General features: G+C 46.2%; 1 protein-coding gene across 4 annotated transcripts in view; it reads left to right on the plus strand.

Annotated features, from left to right (window-relative positions):
- Nucleotides 1-14,839, plus strand: part of CACNA1S (calcium voltage-gated channel subunit alpha1 S) — a 1,015,758-nt gene that overhangs the window by 520,695 nt on the left and 480,224 nt on the right. For all 4 annotated transcript variants that reach the window (XM_044287793.1, XM_044287791.1, XM_044287794.1 and 1 more), the window contains exons 24-25: nucleotides 10,415-10,467; nucleotides 11,031-11,177. In XM_044287793.1, the coding sequence (XP_044143728.1) occupies nucleotides 10,415-10,467; nucleotides 11,031-11,177 (200 nt within the window). The remainder of the gene's footprint in view (nucleotides 1-10,414; nucleotides 10,468-11,030; nucleotides 11,178-14,839) is intronic.

Here is a 14,839-nt window from a genome sequence, read left to right on the forward strand (position 1 = left end):
GCTGGTTAAATGCATATGGTGACGGGCGCAGCTTGCCCCTGATGTAGTATATGGCCAAAAAATGAACAGACTATTGCTGGTTAAATGCACTTGGTGTGATAGCTTGACCAACCACACTACTGAGGGTTAAATGCACTTGGTGACGGGCGCAGCTTGCCCCTGATGTAGTATATGGCCAAAAAATAAACAGACTATTGCTGGTTAAATGCACTTGGTGTGACAGCTTCACCCTGATGTAGGCTTTAGCCAAAAAAACAACCACACCATTGAGGGTTAAATGCACTTGGTCGCAGCTTGTGCTGGCGCACCACAAGACACAAAATGGCCGCCGATCACCCCAGAAAAATGTGACTGACAAACGGTCTGGGCAGCCTAAAAACAGTGAGCAATTGAGTATCAGCAGCTCAATGATCCACAGCTGCAGATCGATCAATAATCAAGTGCTTTGGAGGAGTTAATCTGCCTAATCTCGCCCTACTGTCGCAGCCGCAACCTCTCCCTACGCTAATCAGAGCAGAGTGACGGGCGGCGCTATGTGACTCCAGCTTAAATAGAGGCTGGGTCACATGGTGCTCTGGCCAATCACAGCCATGCCAATAGTAGGCATGGCTGTGATGGCCTCTTGGGGCAAGTAGTATGACGCTTGTTGATTAGCTTTGCAGCCTTTCAAAAAGCGCCAAGAAAGCGTCACAAAAGCACCAAGAAAGCGACGAACACCGAACCCGAACTCAGACTTTTACGAAAATGTCCGGGTTCGGGTCCGTGTCAAAATTCGGTACGAACCCGAACTATACAGTTCGAGTTCGCTCATCCCTAGTTTCTGCTGTATCAGAGCTATTTTAAATCTATCCCTAAAAGGGTATATAATATTCAAGGTGCACATAGGGTCATTCTGAATAACTTCACACACACGCTACTGTGCATTTCCAAGTCTAATTCTGTCAGTAAATCTATACCTGTCACCCAGCGCCTAAATACTAGGCCTCAAATTTATATCCAGCTAAATCTGTTGTTACTGCTGTACTGTTGTGGCTGGTCAAGTTATTCAGTGTCCGTCAAAGCACATTTTTTGTTCTGGGTTGAAATACAATTCCCAGTTTAGCAATTTCCTAATTTAGTGGTTTCTGCTGTATCAGAGCTATTTTAAATCTATCCCTAAAAGGGTATATCAGATTCAAGGTGCACATAGGGTCATTCTCAATAACTTCACACACACGCTACTGTGCATATCCCAGTCTAATTCTGTCCATAAAACGTATACCTGTCACCCAGCGCCTAAATACTAGGCCTCAAATTCATAGTCAGCTAAATCTGTGGTTACTGCTGTGCCGGTATTAGTGTAATACGGTACCTAAATAGATAGCCAGATAGTGTTAGGTGTCTGTAAACAAAAAAAAGGCCTGAATTTGAATTCAATACATTGGGCCAAATAATATTTTTGTTGTTGTGGTGAACGATAACAATGAGGAAAACATCTAGTAAGGGACGCGGACGTGGACATGGTCGTGGTGGTGTTAGTGGACCCTCTGGTGCTGGGAGAGGACGTGGCCGTTCTGCCACATCCACACGTCCTAGTGTACCAGCTACCTCAGGTCCCAGTAGCCGCCAGAATTTACAGCGATATATGGTGGGGCCCAATGCCGTTCTAAGGATGGTAAGGCCTGAGCAGGTACAGGCATTAGTCAATTGGGTGGCCGACAGTGGATCCAGCACGTTCACATTATCTCCCACCCAGTCTTCTGCAGAAAGCGCACAGATGGCGCCTGAAAACCAACCCGATCAGTCTGTCACATCACCCCCATGCATATCAGGGAAACTGTCTGAGCCTCAAGTTATGCAGCAGTCTCTTATGCTGTTTGAAGACTCTGCTGGCAGGGTTTCCCAAGGGCATCCACCTAGCCCTTCCCCAGCGGTGGAAGACATAGAATGCACTGACGCACAACCACTTATGTTTCCTGATGATGAGGACATGGGAATACCACCTCAGCAAGTCTTTGATGATGACGAAACACAGGTGTCAACTGCTGCGTCTTTCTGCAGTGTGCAGACTGAACAGGAGGTCAGGGATCAAGACTGGGTGGAAGACGATGCAGGGGACGATTAGGTCCTAGACCCCACATGGAATAAAGGTCGTGCCACTGACTTTCACAGTTCGGAGGAAGAGGCAGTGGTGAGACCGAGCCAACAGCGTAGCAAAAGAGGGAGCCGTGGGCAAAAGCAGAACACCCGCCGCCAAGAGACTCCGCCTGCTACTGACCGCCGCCATCTGGGACCGAGCACCCCAAAGGCAGCTTCAAGGAGTTCCCTGGCATGGCACTTCTTCAAACAATGTGCTGACGACAAGACCCGAGTGGTTTGCACGCTGTGCCATCAGAGCCTGAAGCGAGGCATTAACGTTCTGAACCTTAGCACAACCTGCATGACCAGGCACCTGCATGCAAAGCATGAACTGCAGTGGAGTAAACACCTTAAAAACAAGGAAGTCGCTCAGGCTCCCCCTGCTACCTCTTCTGTTGCTGCCGCCTCGGCCTCTTCTACTGCTGCCGCCTCGGCCTCTTCTGCTGCTGCCGCCTCCGCCTCTTCCTCCGACTCTGGAGGAACGTTGGAACCTGCCTCCCAGCAAACAGGGGATGTACCACCAACACAACCTCCGTCACCAAGCGTCTCAACCATGTCACACGGCAGCGTTCAGCTCTCCATCTCACAAACATTTGAGAGAAAGCGTAAATTCCCACCTAGCCACCCTCGATCCCTGGCCCTGAATACCAGCATTTCTAAACTACTGGCCTATGAAATGCTGTCATTTAGGCTGGTGGACACAGACAGCTTCAAACAGCTCATGTCGCTTGCTGTCCCACAGTATGTTGTTCCCAGCCTCCACTACTTCTCCAAGAGAGCTGTGCCTTCCCTGCACAACCAAGTATCCGATAAAATCAAGTGTGCACTGCGCAACGCCATCTGTAGCAAGGTCCGCCTAACCACAGATACGTGGACCAGTAAGCACGGCCAGGGACGCTATATCTCCCTAACTGCACACTGGGTAAAATGTAGTGGCAGCTGGGCCCCAGGCGGAGAGCTGTTTGGCGCACGTCCTTTCGCCGCCAAGGATCGCAGGGCAACATTCTTTGCCTCCTGTTGCCACCTCCTCCTTCTCGGCTTCCTCCTCCTCTTCTTCCACCTGCTCATCCAGTCAGCCACACACCTTCACCACCAACTTCAGCACAGCCCGGGGTAAATGTCAGCAGGCCATATTGAAACTCATATGTTTGGGGGACAGGCCCCACACCGCACAGGAGTTGTGGCGTGGTATAGAACAACAGACCGACGAGTGGTTGCTGCCGGTGAGCCTCAAGCCCGGCCTGGTGGTGTGCGATAATGGGCGAAATCTTGTTGCAGCTCTGGGACTAGCCGGTTTGACGCACATCCCTTGCCTGGCACATGTGCTGAATTTGGTGGTGCAGAAGTTCATTCACAACTACCCCAAGAGCTGCTGCATAAAGTGCGGGCCGTCTGTTCGCGCTTCCGGCGTTCACATCCTGCCGCTGCTCGCCTGTCTGCGCTACAGCGTAACTTTGGCCTTCCCGCTCACCGCCTCATATGCGACGTGCCCACCAGGTGGAACTCCACCTTGCACATGCTGGACAGACTGTGCGAGCAGCAGCAGGCCATAGTGGAGTTTCAGCTGCAGCACGTACGGGTCAGTCGCACTGCGGAACAGCACCACTTCACCACCAATGACTGGGCCTCCATGCGAAACCTGTGTGCCCTGTTGCGCTGTTTCGAGTACTCCACCAACATGGCCAGTGGCGATAACGCCGTTATCAGCGTTACAATACCACTTCTATGTCTCCTTGAGAAAACACTTAGAGCGATGATGGAAGAGGAGGTGGCCCAGGAGGAGGAGGAGGAGGAAGAGGGGTCATTTTTAGCACTTTCAGGCCAGTCTCTTCGAAGTGACTCAGAGGGAGGTTTTTTGCAACAGCAGAGGCCAGGTACAAATGTGGCCAGCCAGGGCCCACTACTGGAGGACGAGGAGGACGAGGATGAGGGGGAGGTGGAGGAGGATGAGGATGAAGCATGGTCACAGCGGGGTGGCACCCAACGCAGCTCGGGCCCATCACTGGTGCGTGGCTGGGGGGAAAGGCAGGACGATGACGATACGCCTCCCACAGAGGACAGCTTGTCCTTACCCCTGGGCAGCCTGGCACACATGAGCGACTACATGCTGCAGTGCCTGCGCAACGACAGCAGAGTTGCCCACATTTTAACGTGTGCGGACTACTGGGTTGCCACCCTGCTGGATCCACGGTACAAAGACAATGTGCCCACCTTACTTCCTGCACTGGAGCATGATAGGAAGATGCGCGAGTACAAGCGCACGTTGGTAGACACGCTACTGAGAGCATTCCCAAATGTCACAGGGGAACAAGTGGAAGCCCAAGGCCAAGGCAGAGGAGGAGCAAGAGGTCGCCAAGGCAGCTGTGTCACGGCCAGCTCCTCTGAGGGCAGGGTTAGCATGGCAGAGATGTGTAAAAGTTTAGTCAACACGCCACAGCTAACTGCACCACCACCTGATAAGCAACGTGTTAGCAGGAGGCAACATTTCACTAACATGGTGGAACAGTACGTGTGCACACCCCTCCACGTACTGACTGATGGTTCGGCCCCATTCAACTTCTGGGTCTCTAAATTGTCCACGTGGCCAGAGCTAGCCTTTTATGCCTTGGAGGTGCTGGCCTGCCCGGCGGCCAGCTTTTTGTCTGAACGTGTATTCAGCACGGCAGGGGGCGTCATTACAGACAAACGCAGCCGCCTGTCTACAGCCAATGTGGACAAGCTGACATTCATAAAAATGAACCAGGCATGGATCCCACAGGACCTGTCCATCCCTTGTGCAGATTAGACATTAACTACCTCCCCTTAACCATATATTATTGTATTCCAGGGCACTTCCTCATTCAATCCTATTTTTATTTTCATTTTACCATTATATTGCGAGGCAACCGAAAGTTGAATGAACCTCTCCTCTGTCTGGGTGTCGGGGCCTAAATATATGCCAATGGTCTGTTCCAATGTTGGGTGACGTGAAGCCTGATTCTCTGCTATGACATGCAGACTGATTCTCTGCTGACATGAAGACAGATTCTCTGTTATGGGACCTCTCTCCTCTGCCTGGGTGCTGGGCCTAAATATATGCCAATGGACTGTTGCAGTGGTGGCTGACATGAAGCCTGATTCTCTGCTATGACATGCAGACTGATTCTCTGCTGACACGAAGCCAGATTCTCTGTTACGGGATCTCTCTCCTCTGCCTGGGTGCTGGGACTAAATGTATGCCAATGGACTGTTGCAGTGGTGGCTGATGTGAAGCCTGATTCTCTGCTATGACATGCAGACTGATTCTCTGCTGACATGAAGACAGATTCTCTGTTACGGGACCTCTCTCCTCTGCCTGGGTGCTGGGCCTAAATATATGCCAATGGACTGTTGCACTGGTGGCTGACACGAAGCCTGATTCTCTGCTATGATATGCAGACTGATTCTCTGCTGACATGAAGACAGATTCTCTGTTACGGGACCTCTCTCCTCTGCCTGGGTGCTGGGCCTAAATATATGCCAATGGACTGTTGCAGTGGTGGCTGACGTGAAGCCTGATTCTCTGCTATGACATGCAGACTGATTCTCTGCTGACATGAAGACAGATTCTCTGTTACGGGACCTCTCTCCTCTGCCTAGGTGCTGGGCCTAAATATATGCCAATGGACTGTTGCAGTGGTGGCTAACGTGAAGCCTGATTCTCTGCTATGACATGCAGACTGATTCTCTGCTGACATGAAGCCAGATTCTCTGTTACGGGACCTCTCTCCTCTGCCTGGGTGCCGGGCCTAAATATCTGAGAATGGACTGTTCCAGTGGTGGGTGACGTGAAGCCAGATTCTCTGCTATGGGACCTCTCTCCAATTGATATTGGTTAATTTTTATTCATTTTATTTTTATTTTTATTAATTTCCCTATCCATATTTGTTTGCATGGGATTTACCTACATGTTGCTGCCTTTTGCAGCCCTCTAGCCCTTTCCTGGGCTGTTTTACAGCCTTTTTAGTGCCGAAAAGTTCGGGTCCCCATTGACTTCAATGGGGTTCGGGTTCGGGACGAAGTTCGGATCGGGTTCGGATCCCGAACTCGAACATTTCCGGGAAGTTCGGCCGAGCTTCTCGAACCTGAACATCCATGTGTCCGCTCAACTCTATTTGTGAGGGATCGATCATGTCAAACAAATTTAATCAGTTTCTATGAGGAGGTAAGTTCTAGACTTGACAGCGGCGAATCAATGGATGTCATATATCTGGACTTCTCCAAAGCATTTGACACTGTACCACATAAAAGGTTAGTATATAAAATGAGAATGCTCGGACTGGGAGAAAACGTCTGTAAGTGGGTAAGTAACTGGCTCACTGCATAGTAAAATATCAATTTTCGCAGATGACACTAAACTGTGTAAAGTAATTAACACTGAAGAGGACAGTATACTACTACAGAGCGATCTGGATAGATTGGAGGCTTGGGCAGATAAGTGGCAGATGAGGTTTAACACTGACAAATGTAAAGTTATGCACATGGGAAGGAATAATGCAAGTCGCCCGTACTTATTAAAAGGTAAAACACTCGGTAACACTGACATGGAAAAAGATCTAGGAATTTTAATATACAGCAAACTAAGCTGCAAAAAAGCAGTGTCAGGCAGCTGCTGCCAAGGCCAATAAGATAATGGGGTTGCATCAAAAGGGGCATAGATGCCCGTGATGAGAACAAAGTCCTACCACTTTACAAATCATTAGTCAGACCACACATGGAGTACTGTGTACATTTCTGGGCTCCAGTGAACAAGGCAGACATAGCAGAGCTGGAGAGGGTCCAGAGGAGGGCATCTAAAGTAATAACTGGAATGGGGCAACTACAGTACCCTGAAAGATTATCAAAATTAGGGTTATTCACTTTAGAAAAAAGACGACTGAGAGGAGATCTAATTAATATGTACAAATATATCGGGGGTCAGTACAGAGATCTATCCCATCATCTATTCATTCCCAGGACGGTGACTGTGACGAGGGGACATCCTCTGCGTCTGGAGGAAAGAAGGTTTGTATACAAACATAGAAGAGGATTCTTTACGGTAAGAGCAGTGAGACTATGGAACTCTCTGCCTGAGGAGGTGGTGATGGTGAGTACAATAAAGGAATTCAAGAGGGGCCTGGATGTATTTCTGGAGCGTAATAATATTACAGGCTATAGGTACTAGAGAGAGATCGTTGATCCAGGGAGTTATTCTGATTGCCTGATTGGAGTCGGGAAGGAATTTTTATTCCCCTAAATTGAGGAAAATTGGCTTCTACCTCACAGGAGTTTTTTGCCTTCCTCTGGATCAACTTGCAGGATGACAGGCCGAACTGGATGGACAAATGTCTTTTTTCGGCCTTATGTACTGCGTTACTATGAAAGGTATGTGCATTCCGTTTCCATATTTCCGTTCTGCAAAGAAAATAGAACATGTCCTATTATTGTCCGCTTTACGGACAAGGATAGTACTGTTCTATTAGGGGCCAGCTGTTCAATTCACCAAAATACGGAATGCACACGAACGTCATCCGTATTTTTTGTGGATCAGTTTTTGCAGACCGGTTGTGTGCAAGAGGCCTAAGTGTTTTCTTCTCTGAATCCTCTCTGGCTCTCCTATATCCCTTGTAGTATATGGAGCCCAAAATTGAATCTCATAATCAAGGAATGTGATATTATCTTTGCTGTTTAGCTTTCTTGTTAGGCTACTTTCACACCTGTGTTAGGTGCGGATCCGCCTGGTATCTGCACAGACGGATTCACACCTAATAATGCAAATGCTGGTATCCATTCAGTACGGATCCCAGTGCATAACTAAGTAAAAAAAAAAAGTCTAAGTGTAAGTCAAACGGATCCAGCCTGACTTACATTGCAAGTCAATGGGGGACGGATCCGTTTACAATTGCACCAATATTGTGTCAATGTAAACGGATCTGTCCCCATTGACTTACTACATTGTAAGTCAGGATGGATCCGTTTGGTTCCGCACCGCCAGGCGGACACCAAAACGCTGCAAACAGCGTTTTGGTGTCTGCCTCCAAAGCGGAATGGAGGCAGAAGGGAGCCAAACTGATGCATTCTGAACTTATCCTTATCCATTCAGAATGCACTGGGGCTAAACTGATCCGTTTGGGGCCGCTTGTGAGAGCCTTGAAACGGATCTCACAGGCGGACCCAGAAACGGCAGTGTGAAAGTAGCCTAACCAGAATAATCAAGTCCTTTTCTTGCGCTGTTGTCCACAGTTTTAGGCCCCTTTCACACGAGCGTGTTTTCCGCGCGGGGGCAATGCGTGACGTGAACGCATAGCACCCGCACTGAATCCTGACCCATTCATTTCAATGGGGCTGTGTACATGAGCGTTGTTTTTCACGCATCAGTTCTGCGTTGCATGAAAATTGCAGCATGTTCTATATTTTGCGTTTTTTACGCAGCCCTGGCTCCATAGAAGTGAATGGGGCTGCGTGAAAAACGCATTGCATCCGCAAGCAAGTGCGGGTGCGATGCGTTTTTCACTGATGGTTGCTAAGAGATATTGTTTATAAACCTTCAGTTTTTTATCACGCGCATGAAAAACGCATCAAAACGCATTGCACCCGCGCGGGAAAAACTGAACAACTGAACGCAATCGCGGATAAAACTCACTGAACTTGCTTGCAAAGTATTGCGAGTTTCACTGAACGCACCCTAAACGCATCCGGACCTAATCCGTCATGCTCGTGTGAAAGAGGCCTTATTCCATTTTATGTGCATTCAGCTGTACAATTACTGTGGCCCAGTTGCATTAACCTACATTTATGAACATTAAAATGTATTTCTTTCTTTAGATGTTTTCGAGAACTTGTTAAATACCTTCATTGGAAATAAAGATAATAATTAAAAAAAATCATCTGCTATCTTCTTGCCCATGCTGCCAGCTTATCTAGGTCTTTCTGTAACATTAAAAAATCAGGATGTGTATCCTACCCAGTTTGCATCATCAGCAAAAGCTGACACCTTACTCTCAATCCCATTCACAAGATCATTGATTAAGACAGATCCTTGTTGTACCATCTGCTGACTTTAGCTCATTTTAAGTATGTACCATTTACAATGTCCCGTAACCAATTCTTTACCCATGTGCAAATATTGTCCCCTGGTCTCTGCATTTGTAGCTTCAGCACAAGGCTCTTGTGTAATACTGCCATAATGATGAAGATGTGGACTATCTTCTGCATATGGACTAAGGCCTCTTTCACACGAACTTGGTGTGTGAGGGCCCGATAAGATGCGGGTACGTTGCGGTAAAATGCACAATTTTTCCACGCAAGTGCAAAGCGTTTTAATGCGTTTTGCACCCGCGTGAGAAAAATCGGCATGTTTAGTACCCAGAACCAAACCGGGACTTCATCACTGAAGTTCAGGTTTGGGTTAGGTGTTGTGTAGATTTTATTATTTTCCATTATAACATGGTTATAAGGGAAAATAATAGCATTCTTAATACAGAATGCAAATTAAATTAGGGATGGAGGGGTTAAAAAAAATAAAAAAGTTAACTTACCTGCTCCATAGCTGCCGGTCTCTGTTCTATCCTCAGGACCTGGCAAAAGACCTGTGGTGATGTCACTGTGCTCATCACATGGTCCATCACCATGGCGAGGGACCGTGTGATTGGACCATGTGATGAGCACAGTGACGTCACCACAGGTCCTTAGCCGGCAGCTCAACAGTACAGAAAAAGCCAGAGATCCGCAACTACGCGATCAAGTGGACTCGATGAGTTAATTATTATTATTTTTTAACCCCTTCATCAATATTTTACTTTGCATTCTGTATTCTGAATGCTATTATTTTCCCTTATAACCATGTTTATATGGGAAAATAATACAGATTAGGTCCCCAGGCCGATCGTCACCTAACAAGCATGCGTGAAAATCGCACCGCATCTGCACTTGCTTGCAGATGCTTGCAATTTTCACACAACCCCATTTACTTCTAAGGTGCCTGCGCTGCGTGAAAAACTTTGAATATAGAGCATGCTGCGATTTTCACGCAATGCACAAGTGATGCGTGAAAATCACAGCTCATGTGCACAGCCCCATAGAAATGAATGGGTCCGGATTCAGTGCGGGTGCAATGCGTTCACATCACGCATTGCATCCGTGCGGAATACTCGCCCATGTGAAAGGGGCCTAAAGCTATATAAGTGAATCCCTGTCAGATTATATTAAAAACCTGATTTAAATAAAGTCATTTTTTTGTTGTTGATACATTGACTTTGACAATAAAGTTCTTGACTATGTTCTGCTTGTTTACCTTTAGGGAAAATTTTACAGCTGCACTGATAGCACAAAGATTACACAAGAAGACTGCAGGTATGATCAGTGCTCTATTGATCTCTTAGGCCTCATGCACATGACCGTTGTGTCCTGTGTCCGTTGTTCCATTTTCCGTCATTTTCTGCGGACCCATTGACTTTCAATGGGTCAGTGGAAAACTCGGCTAATGCACCGTTTGTCATTCGGGTCCGTGATCCGTGTTTCCAGTCCGTGAAAAAAATATGACCTGTCCTTTTTTTTTCACGGACAACGGTTCGCGGACCCATTCAAGTCAATGGGTCCGTGAAAAACACGGAGGCACACAAGATTGTCGTCTGCGTCAGTTTTTTTTCCTATCATTTGCATGGCAAACTAGACTTAGATATTTTTTTTTTTTACTTTCCTTCATGTCTGTTGATCCTCCAAAAATAAAGGAAGACACACGGAAACAAAAACGGACATGGATCACGGAACAACGAAACCCCATTTTGCAGACCGCAAAAAAATACTGTTGTGTGCATGAGACCTTACTGCCTGTTTTTTCCATCTCATAGGAAGAAATCCTCCCTATACCATTAAATCTACCAGTATGTTTTTACAGTGGCTTTTTTTATCATTAGGGGCTATTTTATTGATGTTAAAGATGGAGACCCTACTCAGCTGCAGCTGAAGCCAAGAATTTGGATGCACAGTGATTTCCATTTTGATAATGTACTCTCTGGAATGATGTCTCTTTTTACCATCTCCACCTTTGAGGGCTGGCCACAGTATGTATATAAATTATTATATACTTATATTGCTTTATTTAAAATGTTATTATGATTAAATTTCCACTTGCAGTATACACCACTCCTTAAAGGGAACCTGTCACCTCCAAAAACAATCCCAAGCCGCCAGCAGTACCTGACAGTAGCCAGCAGCGTGTTTCCGACGATAATTTTCTTCCTGAAGGCCGATGCGGCTAAAGCTCAGAAAACTTTATTTTATTCCCTGCCAGTGCGCTTCTCTAGTCATGCTTGAAGTCAAGGGGGCAGCAGCCTCCTTGCTTCAAGTCAAGATAACCAGGCCCCTTCCCTGCCCCATCGCTGTGACTGACAGCCGGCAGTTCGGCTGGTTTTGCCGAACTCTCTGCATAAGCGATGTCGGAGATCTAGGGGCAACGTCCAGCGACACAGTAGCGCTTACCAACCCACCTGAGACTGTTGCAAGAATTCAGGGAAAGCATATGCTGTTTCGGGTTTTCTAGACAGCACGGACAGTGCTTGTCCTATTATGCAGAGACACTTTATGTCTATCTTTAAGAGGGCTCCTATCCTTTACAGCTAAGCTACATGTTTGCTTTCATATTTTTTTTCTCTGGCTTGTCCATTACCTTCAGCTCTCAAGGATACCAAAGCAATACATATTTTTACATTATTGCCTTATCGCCACTATGGTCACTGGGGGATGATATCCTGCTTGTTAGTTATCTGTTTTGTTACCCAGTTTCTCAGTCTAGGGGCGGCTCCTTTGCTCTGTCATTGGAAGTCTGTCTCCTATTTAGGAACTCATCTCTACCCAGTTACAGACAGTACACCCCTCTCCACAGAGGGGTTCTTTCTCTTATTTTTTTATTTGCTTGTTTTGTGGTTTTTCCTGCGAAGGTTAGATACTGCACAGTACCAGTGACATCACCTTGTCACCACATTTTTTTCTTCTTCTTCTTTCTTCTTCTCTTCTCTCCTCTCTTACTTTGCATTTTAACATTATTTAGGGATACATACGTGGACTCTTGAGCTCTTTTCTATATCCTTTGCTTCATTCTTTGTTTCAATCCTTACTTTTCCTGACCGACCCCTTCATACCCTATCTCACCCTTCCATTTGTGACTATGGTTTCACCTGCTGTCAGAATCACTTCACTAAATGTAAGGGGGTTTAATGTTCCTGAAAAACGCTCTAAGCTTTTATAGGGCATGCACAGAGAGAGGGTGCAGATTCTTTTGCTACAGTAAAAACATTTTAAGCAAGGCCATATCCCGGGTACATACTCTAAATATTACTCCTACTGGGCTCACAATACCAATCCTGACTAAGTCGAAAGAGGTCTATGTTGTTTTGCATAAATCTCTGACTTTTTTAGATACCCAGGCGGACCCATGTTCCTTTTTCTGTAGCTGAGGATCCATGAGAGAACGTACACCCTCGGGAACCTATACTTACCGAACTTAAGACAAAGTAAAGCGCTAACGGGTATCTTGTCCAAATTAGATGCCTTCTCTGAAAGGGGTCATATTGCTAGGGGGTGACTTTAACATGAACTTGGAGCACTTGTTGGATTCCTCCATGGGAAAATCAATGGACCCTCACTCGGCAATTTCTCAAGCAAAACAATGCAACTCTGACTGGGCCACTCCAGAAGGCATATTTTCTTGTTTAAGTCATTCTGTTCTATGCTTTGGGTCGTCGTCCTGTTGCAACATTCATCTTCTGTTGAGCTTCAGCTGGTGGACAGATGGCCTTAAGTTCTCCTGCAAAATGCCTTAATTAACTTGGGAATTCATTTTTCCTTTGATAGCAATCCGTCCAGGCCCTGATGCAACAAAGCAGCCCCAAACCCTGATGCCCCCACCACCATGGTGTGCTGTGCTTTTTTTTTTCTCCACACATAGTGTTGTGTGTTTCTTCCAAACAACTCAACTTTGGTTTCATCTGTCCACAGAATATTTGCCAGTACTGCTGTGGAACATCAAAGTGCTCTTGTGCAAACTGTAAACGTGCAGCAATGATTTTTTTGGACAGCAGTGGCTTCCTCTGTGGTCTCCTCCCATGAAATCCATTCTTGTTTAGTGTTTTGCATATTGTAGATTCGCTAACAGGGATGTTAGCATATGCCAGAGACTTTATTAAGTCTTTAGCTGACACTCTAGGATTCTTCCTCACCTCATTGAGCAGTCTGTACTGTGCTCTTGCAGTCATCTTTACAGGACAGCCACTCCTAGGGAGAGTAGCAGCAGTGCTGAACTTTATCCATTTATAGACAACTTGTCTTACCGTGGACTGATGAACAGCAAGGCTTTTGGAGATACCTTTATAACCCTTTCTAGCTTTATACAAGCCAACAATTCTTAATCGTAGGTCTTCTGAGAGCTCTTTTGTGCGAGGCATCATCCACACCAGGCAATGCTTCTTGTAAAAAGCAAACCCAGAACTGGTGTGTTTTTTTTTTTTGTTTTTTGTTTTTAATAGGGCAGGGCAGCTGTAACACACACCTCTAATCTCATCTCATTGATTGGACTCCAGTTGGTTGACACCTCACTCCAATTAGCTCTTGGAGATGTCATAGTCTAGGGGTTACACATACTTTTTCCACCTGCACTGTCAATGTTTACATGGTGTGTTAAATAAAAACATGGTAACATTTAATTCTTTGTGTTATTAGTTTAAGCAGACTGTGATTGTCTATAGTTGTGACTTAGATGAAGATCAGATCAAATGTTATGACCAATTTGTGCAGAAATCCATATCATTCCAAAGGGTTCACATACTTTTTCTTGCAACTGTATAAGGTGCATCCTGCACCCTAAGGACAGGGACTACACCTATTTTTCCCCAGCCCATCAATCTTGCAGTAGACTGGATCTGTTCCTGATCTTTCACTATGCATTTACCTTCCACCCAACATGCATATAGAGACCTCCATCTGGTCTGACCACTCCCCAATATTCCTGTCTTTGGAATTACCAGAACTAGTGGCTAGGCAGTGGACTTGGTGCCTAAATGAGGCTCTCCTTTGTGACAGTGTATGTCTGGGTGATCTGCAGCCAGCCATTGAGGGTTTCATAATGGATCACTCATTGGATCTTTCGGCTCTTCCTCTGCAATGGGAAGCACTAAAATGTGTCTTACAAGGGGCATTTATCCAAAATGGAGCTAAACTCGAGAGGGAACAGGCCACCAAAGTACAACAGTTAATGTCCCAGGTAACTGCATTAGAGTATTCACATAAAGAATCACTGGATTCAGGGCTCCTCACTGAGATTACCCTGGCCCGAGATCACCTTCAGAAGGTTCTCACCAAATCTAGAAATGCCAAAAGGTTTCGCAGTTACCTGTTTGAAAACTCCAACAAACCTGGGAAAGCCCTAGCGAGACTCATACATGCTCGCCAACAAGCAAGTTACATTCCCACTATTAAAGATACAAGGGGCATATCAGTTTACCATCCACCCAAAATAGCTGAGGTTTTTAAATCATATTATGAATCACTATATAACATTAGGGGCTAATTGGCTGATATGCAGACTTAAGACTTAGACAACCACATCAAAACATGTGAAGAAGAAAAGGCACTGCCCTCAATATCTGAAGAGGTGAGCTCTACAATGGAGTAGGCATTCTCGGAGATGGAGATCAAAGAGATTTTGACCTCTGACAGGAGGAAGAGTCCA

Source organism: Bufo gargarizans, chromosome 3 (assembly GCF_014858855.1).
Source record: "Bufo gargarizans isolate SCDJY-AF-19 chromosome 3, ASM1485885v1, whole genome shotgun sequence".
NCBI lineage: Eukaryota > Metazoa > Chordata > Amphibia > Anura > Bufonidae > Bufo > Bufo gargarizans.